Source organism: Barbatula barbatula (genome assembly GCF_947034865.1).
Source record: "Barbatula barbatula genome assembly, chromosome: 13".
Taxonomy (NCBI): domain Eukaryota; kingdom Metazoa; phylum Chordata; class Actinopteri; order Cypriniformes; family Nemacheilidae; genus Barbatula; species Barbatula barbatula.
In genome coordinates, this window is record NC_136776.1 from 17,330,051 (window position 1) to 17,338,487 (window position 8,437).

The 8,437-nt window shown below is 41.0% G+C and overlaps 1 protein-coding gene across 2 annotated transcripts in view; it reads left to right on the top strand.

Annotated features, from left to right (window-relative positions):
- Window positions 1–8,222, top strand: part of tle2b (TLE family member 2, transcriptional corepressor b) — a 31,975-nt gene extending 23,753 nt beyond the window's left edge. For both annotated transcript variants that reach the window (XM_079470807.1, XM_079470806.1), the window contains exons 8-20: window positions 158–174; window positions 1,275–1,409; window positions 2,223–2,276; window positions 3,373–3,531; window positions 3,618–3,750; window positions 3,843–4,012; window positions 4,179–4,255; window positions 4,923–5,172; window positions 5,242–5,489; window positions 5,581–5,728; window positions 5,813–5,963; window positions 6,164–6,240; window positions 6,577–8,222. In XM_079470807.1, the coding sequence (XP_079326933.1) occupies window positions 158–174; window positions 1,275–1,409; window positions 2,223–2,276; window positions 3,373–3,531; window positions 3,618–3,750; window positions 3,843–4,012; window positions 4,179–4,255; window positions 4,923–5,172; window positions 5,242–5,489; window positions 5,581–5,728; window positions 5,813–5,963; window positions 6,164–6,240; window positions 6,577–6,684 (1,727 nt within the window). In that variant the 3' untranslated portion in view covers window positions 6,685–8,222. The remainder of the gene's footprint in view (window positions 1–157; window positions 175–1,274; window positions 1,410–2,222; window positions 2,277–3,372; window positions 3,532–3,617; window positions 3,751–3,842; window positions 4,013–4,178; window positions 4,256–4,922; window positions 5,173–5,241; window positions 5,490–5,580; window positions 5,729–5,812; window positions 5,964–6,163; window positions 6,241–6,576) is intronic.
- The last annotated feature ends 215 nt before the right edge of the window (window positions 8,223–8,437 follow it).

Sequence of the window (8,437 nt, forward strand, 5' to 3'; positions counted from 1 at the left end):
TAATACAATGGATGTATTTTTATCTCACCATGACTAGAGATTTGAGCATGACCTTGGATTGCTGTGGAATTGCTGTTATTATTATCCAGACTGACGTCAATAACAAACCCCACTCTCTCTATCTCTCTCTTTCTCTCTCTCTCTCCTCCGATCCCAGAGGGTGCACCCAGCAGGGTGAGTATCAGACTTGTTTGTGTGTGTGTGCCTTCACCATTTTGACTTTGATAAATGACTTGAAATACAAAGTCCTTTAAAGAAACGAATGACTTATGAAATCTGCCCGACCTCTCAGAGACGGTTCCTGCCCCTTGCCATCATCACTGATAAGAAGCCTTCACTCTGTACTTTTTATTGAACAAACTTTTTTCTCTGTCATTTTGTTGGACTCTTGTTAGCCTTGATGGAAAAGTTCACCCAAACATATTTGCAGAATGTCTGAGATGCTCTCTTCCATACAGTGAAAGTGGATGGGGACTGGTCTTCTTGCCACCCACAGAAGAAAGTCATAAGCTGCTGTGGTAAATTTTCCACCATAGGGTCATACCCCATTGGGTTTGTAATCGGACCGTATTTTGGGGGGCTTATAAATTCTCAGCACGATGGTAGAAAAAGTGCTTCAACATTTTGGGGGTGAACTTTCCCTTTAAGAGTTTTGATGTTAATAAAAAGCTGTTATCTCAAAGCCAAAGAGAGTAGAATACTGAAAACAAAACGCAGAGGGAAGGAGTCGTAACAGATTCAGCTTCTTTAAGGTGATTTCTTGTTGCTGACAGCAGAGCAGGAAAATGAAGGAGTCAAGGAAAGGTCTGAGCGAGGGGGAGTTAAAAGAGATAAAGAGGTTTTGGAGAAAAAGGTCTATGGAGACAACCGGGAGACTCTGTGCACTTTCTCATCTCGGTCCAATGCGCTTCCTGTTTGGATCGAAAAACTGCGCTGTTGCAGAAGAGCAAGCGTTTGAAATCACTGATCTGAGACCACTTATAATGATGAAAGTTCAGAGATGGACAGTTGACACTGGATGTTGACCAACTGTTTTGGGTCACTTTACGGGTATCTGACTGTTTATAATTGCAAAACAGTATTTTGTTGGATAATGAAAGTTTATATATGTATGTGGACCTATTTGAAAGGCTTTTGGAAACTAAATCTACGGTAACTCTAAAATGCAAAAAATTATTCCGTTATGATGTAGGTCGAGTTATCTGTATATATGCCTATGTTATGTGTCTATTTAGAATGTGTTTTCATCCTGTGTTTTGTCTCTCTGGCCGTAGAGTAAATCAGTATCATCGACAGACAGTCAGGTGACAGAGGATCGACAGGGTCCGTCAGGAGCGTATCCCCCACAGACCTCCAGCGATGCCAAACGGAGGCGCTGTGACGAGAAAGACGTCCTTCCCTCTCACTATGTAGGTTTTCACACGATGATGACGTCATTCTTTTCTCAGTCCCAGTGCAGTGTGGTCAATAAACATGTACTGTAAACATATACATTGTTGTTTAACAGCGTAGAACATTATTGAATTATTCAAGTTGGTTTTTGCTCGTGGTGAGATGCTGTTTTATTAAAACTTTTATTCAGATTATTGAAAAAGCTTGAAGGAATGTTTCGAGTTCTGTTACCTTCAAGAACAATATAAGAATTGATATCAGTAATGCCTACTGAAGCTGAAGAATCTCCTATTTATAATTGGAAATACATATCGAAATATCTGTGGCATCTATTACCATGGATAATTTTGTGGGATGTATAGATCATCTCTGGTACACGGTGACCGTTTTTAGGTTCGATGCACAAAACAGCCCATCACACATCCATACAAACACACAGGCACGTGTGTAGTGAAGAGTTTAATGTGACCGTTCGGGTGGGTAATTCGGGTTGATGTTACTATAGGGTGATGTCAATAGGAACATCAGCCCATGATCACATCAAAGCGCTGTTGCCATGGCAACTAAGTACGTTGTCACCCCTGATTCACAGCGATGGACGAGAGAGGAGAGTGAGATGTGTGAGAGAGATGGACAAGGTGAAAGACGGAAAGAAATGGAGCAAGGGGTTGGGAGGGGGAAGACTTTTTCCCTGCTGTGATTGGTGAAATTGGAAATAAAGGGGAGGGGTGGGGGCAAAAAAGGGCACTGCAATGTTGTACATGTATGTACCTGATAAATTTATCCCAAAGGGGGTTTATTTTTATTCTATGTGTGTCTGTGTTTCTTAGGATAGTGACGGTGACAAAAGTGAAGACAATCTTGTGGTAGATGTTTCCAATGAGGTGAGTCTACAAATGAACATGAATATTTTAAACCATTAAACTACCTTATAAAAGTAACACCTTGTGTAATTTAGTTATTTTTAAATGTGGTTTTAGGTCAACATGAAATCAAAAATATATATAATATTTTAACATATATGCATCCAGGTCTGTCATTATTTCTCACGTATTTAAAATGATTCAGATAAAGGGGTTTGGTGTTGACTTTAAAATTTAAAACATTTCATCATCGATTATTCTTCATGTGGTTGGAAACCGGTATGACCGGTTTTGTTTTGCAAAACACAACAGGAGGTAATTTAATAACACTCCAGTTGGCTGAATATTTCATTGGAAGAATTATGACTCACTTTAACTCAACAAAGCACCCACTGAATGTTTATGTTTTTGTTGTGATTTTTTACGGTTTTGTTTAATTTTAATAGCAATAGTACTCAGAAATTACAAATTGTAGCTGATAAGCTTGTGATCATGTTGACATTTGTATATATACATATAAAAAAGTCAGTTGTTTTTTGGTAATTACGTTATCATGTATTGTACTGTAAAACGCTACAGCGGTGTTCCTCAATTATTTGATAAATATTAAACATCAATCATATTTATTAAATGTTATTCAATTCGTAATTGCTGATAATATCATGCAGGCAAATCAGGATTGTTTATTAACCGCCGAGCAGCTGGAGCCGGTCAATGTTTTTTTATTCATTACGTGACCCACCGAGCAATTACTTCATTGAAAGACAAAAACATTCCACACCAAGAATTGAACAAGGAAACTCTTTTTTTTTTCATTTAATGCGAGTAAACAGAGACTGACATAATTGAAAGGAGACAGAGAAACAGATATAGAGTGAGAGAGTAAATAGATGGAATCTTGTTGTGTTGAGCTCCAGCTTATCCAGATTAATAAATGTGTGTGTAAACACAGCATCTGTCACTTAAAGTGTCTGCTAGCATAACTGTTGATTTTGCGAATGAACTAACACATAACCAAAGTGTACAACAGCACTTATTCTTACTTCAAGTACACATGTAATGTCTTATTCTTACATGTATATGTAAGCACCGACATCTTTCTATCTCTCTTTACCAGGAAGCTTCCTCGCCCGTGGGCAGTGTTCCTCTTTCTCCTCACGGTAACGGCTTTGACCGAGCCCCATCCCTGAGAAAGGAGCTCCCAGGGTCCCCCAGTCCCCCACCAGGCACTCCACCACACAGCCCACCCCCTGGCAAAAACAAGGACACAGTGCAAGTATGACAGTCGTCACACATACTGTATCGAAATGCATACTTTAACATCACTTCCTACATAACGTGTCCGTCTGGTTATTTTGGCAGACAGAGAAATCCCAGTCGCCCTCCTCTAAATCAGGCAATTCCTCTCCTTCTCACCATGACCCCCTGACCCCCGGTCCCAGCACTTCCTGTTTACGGCTGGTCAACAAACCGCCCTCCTCTGCAGACCCTCTAGGTAACTTCTAAACCATCTGAATAAAATTTTTATAACTATGTATTTTTGTATATAAAATGTATTTTAGATGATTCATTTTGTCTGTTTCCCAGCCCTGCGGAGTCCCTTGACCATGACACCCGGTTCTTACCCAGCTCACTTCGGGATGATGTCCCACGCTGGGCTCAATGGAGAGCTGGCCAGTCCAGGCGGGTTCGGAGGCTCATTAACACTCTCGCCCCAAATCAGCGCCGCGGCCAGTGCGTACACACGCAGCCCTATGGTAACAACACAAATGCACCTTGTTTAAATACACTACGAATTATGAAAGAAATGCTAAATCCAAGAAAGGCTTTGTTTTATTCTGTAATATTAATCACAGCAAATTATCAATTTGCCTCAAACTCCAGTTTGTAACATGTTGAAACACAAAAACTTTCAACCCACAGGTAGCGTATGAATCTCGTTCACATCTTAGGCCATCAGGGCTGTCCTCATCCCTGCCTGGCTCCACTGGTGGAAAACCGTAAGTTGTCTTCTCTCTAGAGTCATACTTGCTCTTTGATTGTTGTAGTGTTGCCATTATCAGAATCAGAAGAATCAGAATCAGAACAAGCTTTATTGCCAGGTGTGCTTACACACACGAGGAATTTGTCTTGGTTACAGAAGCTTCCAGTACACAAGTAAGGTTACAAGACAAGTAACAATCAACAAAGGCAACGAAAGTACAGAATAAAAATAAAAGGCAGCACTGATAAAACATCCCTCTCTTGAACCATTTCATCCACAGCAAACATGTGAAAAACCCTTGAGTTCAGGCAAACATTCTCAAGACGTTAAATTATTACTCGCACTCAGAGGAACACTCTAAAAATACCTCAATTATATTGTCAGACTTGGGCTGGAGTACTTTTTCTGTTTTTAATAAGCTTGTTTATTTAAAATACGCTCTGTTCTAGTTCCTTTGTATAAAGAAAGTAGTTTCATGGTCATTTTCTACCCTCCATCTGAATTTCTGTATTCAAATGACTTCCGTTATAATTGGCCACATACCAAGACATAAATTCGCTCCCCCGTCATGTTGTTTCATTGTAGGAATATCAAATAGAAATATGGACTAATGGACACAAAACCATTATGTGCATTTGTTTTTAAGCAAACACCTCTTTGTGCACGTTCTTGCTCTCCCTCAGTGCTTACTCGTTCCACGTGAGTTCAGATGGTCAGATGCAGCCCGTGCCCTTCCCTCCTGATGCCCTCCTCGGTCCGGGTATCCCACGGCACGCCCGTCAGATCCACACCCTCAGTCATGGAGAGGTGGTGTGTGCGGTCACCATCAGCACCTCCACACGTCACGTCTACACAGGTGGCAAAGGCTGCGTCAAAGTGTGGGACATCAGCCAACCGGGCAGCAAGAGTCCCATGGCTCAACTCGACTGTTTGGTGAGTCATGTTAAAATTTCATTTGAATCCTGTTTAAAATAACTGATCTCAAACCCTTTGTGCCATCAGAATAGAGACAACTACATTCGCTCCTGTAAGATTCTCCCCGATGGGCGGACCTTGATAGTTGGGGGCGAAGCCAGCACGCTGTCAATCTGGGACTTGGCCACGCCCACTCCACGCATTAAAGCCGAATTAACGTCCTCGGCTCCAGCATGCTACGCTCTTGCCATCAGTCCAGACAACAAGGTCTGTTTCTCCTGCTGTAGTGATGGAAACATTGTGGTGTGGGACCTGCACAACCAAACGCTTGTCAGGTATATAAACACTTTGCTCTTCAAATGTGCTTGAAAATGGAGTTAAGTTCAAAGAACTTGAGATTTGATGGTATTGTATTTTCATCCATAGGCAATTCCAGGGTCACACAGATGGAGCCAGTTGTATCGACATCTCCAACGATGGCACCAAACTGTGGACGGGAGGTCTGGACAACACCGTGCGCTGCTGGGACCTGAGAGAGGGACGACAGCTCCAGCAGCATGACTTCACCTCACAGGTACTATATGGCTCTTGTTTATATTTTTAAGTGTAACATTCAATTTTGTATTTAAGTGCTGAGTCCAGTGTGGTGTGCACGCAGATCTTCTCTCTGGGTTACTGTCCTACGGGAGAGTGGCTTGCGGTGGGGATGGAGAGCAGTAATGTTGAAGTGCTGCACGTCTCCAAACCAGACAAATACCAGCTGCACCTTCATGAGAGCTGCGTTCTCTCGCTCAAGTTTGCCTACTGCGGTACATCTCATAGCCTCTTGTGTTATTATTAATCACTATGGAGATTCATTTTGACAGAATGATTTCCTGTATAACATGGTTTCAAACTATTCTATTCACCCTGTGTATTTACATGGGCATTTATTATTTAAACTGTCTTTAAAATAAGTGCTATTTCCTATGAATCGTTAGATGCTGATGTTGTTTTTCGTGTGTTTTAGGTAAGTGGTTTGTGAGCACAGGAAAGGACAATCTGCTCAATGCATGGAGGACACCATATGGAGCGAGTATTTTCCAGGTGCGTTGTGTGGCGCTCACACTTTGTGAAAATTCTCGTTTTTCTCGGTTACTTCACGACAGTCTTTCAGAATGCGCCTCTAAATACAACATTTCCTGTCTGCATGCAGCTGGTCTTTTGTTCATCCAAGGTGACCAAAAAAGAATAAAGCTTGATTTTTAAACAAGGCGCAGGATCTTCCTCAGCGACTCATTTGTTTCACTCATGCGTGCAATTTGTCGGCTTAAATGTGAAAATCGTTTCACGCCTCTACTGAAACAGTGAGATTTAGCTTGATCTTATCATTATTTGTGAATACATCTCATTTTGTCTCTCGCTTTCTCTGTCTCCCTCTAGTCAAAAGAGTCCTCGTCAGTCCTGAGCTGCGACGTCTCCCCAGACGACAAGTATATTGTAACAGGTTCTGGGGATAAGAAAGCCACAGTGTATGAGGTGGTGTACTAAACGCAGAAAGATGGAGAGGCGGCTGGAAGAAAAAAACGAAACCAGCGAGCACTACATGATCAAGCAAAGCAGGCAATCATGGCTTTTCTGTGCTGTATATCCCCTGGTCAAATCATCCCATCCTATCACCTTTGCTCCGATAGTTAGATAAGGAAGACTGTGGCTTTGTTCAGAATGGCGTACTAGCATACCACACCCTATTTTGTAGTATATTTTGGGCAAACATTTGTTTGCATACTTTTTAGGTTAACCAGAAAGCTAAATGTACATTATTCCAGCGACATAATCAGTTATTTTGCGATATTGACTTGCGCGACTAGCAACTCTCCACGTCCATTAACATATTTATTTGCTTTGTGCAATTAGCATAGCCGTGGTAAATTAGCCATGTATTCTCATGAGACACGCAAGAACCAATAAGCTTTGAAGTTATGTTGGCACGATGGAGGTTAAAACGATTCAAAATAGTATATAAAGCATTTAATTAGCACAGTCTCCAGATAGCATGCTACGCTAAGAGATAGCCACATAGAAGACGGCCGGTATTTAAAGATCTCCTACTTACAGCAACAGCAGACAATCATTTAATTAGCCTTATACCCCATTATGGAGAGAGTGTATGCAAGACAGTGCATCATTTCCCCCCCCCCAAAGAGAACGAACAGTTCGGAAGCACCCGGCTCACTTTGGGGGCATCTCCGGTTGAACACTATACGGGCACACAAATAATTCTCTGCTCTCCTATCCAACCCAATTAGACATTCATGTGGCAAATCCCAGACGAATTCACCAACCTGCATTTAATTTTCCTTCTCCCACAAGCTGGTGTCTAATGAGGAGCACGGGTAAATCACGCAGAATGCTTGCTGCAAATGCTCACAACCACGGCCGTTGTTCATTTTCATTCTCATGGATTACTATACAGATGTTGCATTCATTTTCTTATTGGTGAGAAGTCATATTTGGTAGCTAAAATTTGAAATCAACGTCTCATCTGAACGATTAAGAGGGTTTAACACGGGTCCCTGGGGCACACCATGAATAAGAAGAGCTATGGCCAACCTGACTGGATCAACACCCTTCTGGGAACAGATTTTTTTATTACATTTATTTTTATTCATTTGATCTGTAAAGCAATTCAAAGCCCAATTATGTTTTGCCTGTTTGTAAAGCTCACTAGCAAAAGTAAGCATTATTACTACAGTGTTTTGATCCGTCTGTTTTTATGCAGAAATTGCAGTGTGTTTTTATTATTTTCTTCATAAATAGCTGAAATATTGCTGCCTGCAAACATTGGCATATGTCTTTCAGATAGAAAGTCTTAATGCACGATCTGTCTTTGACATCATGTTATCATAATATCTATATCTATCTAATCTTGTAACTAATGTAACGCATTGTTTCTATAACGAGTTTCTGTTACTGTCAAAAGCCAAGGAGCTTTTTCGAAGCCTTCGCTGTGATATCCCACTGTAGCACTTCCCGTGTGATGTAAAAGACATGTATACATTGAAAATTAAACTTGTGGTCATCTTTTGAAGTTGTGGCGTTGTCTTTAGCACTACAAAGATATGTGCTTGAAAAATTTAAGACATGAAACAAAAACACAGGTCAAAAGTCAATGACCTTATTGTTACGGAGGTCTTTGATTGGCCAGTAGAGGTCAGAAAGGTTTGGTCCGATTTCTTCAGATTTGTCTATATATAAAAAAACATTAGATTTTATTGAAAAGTGACCTAGCTGGCTGAGCTTT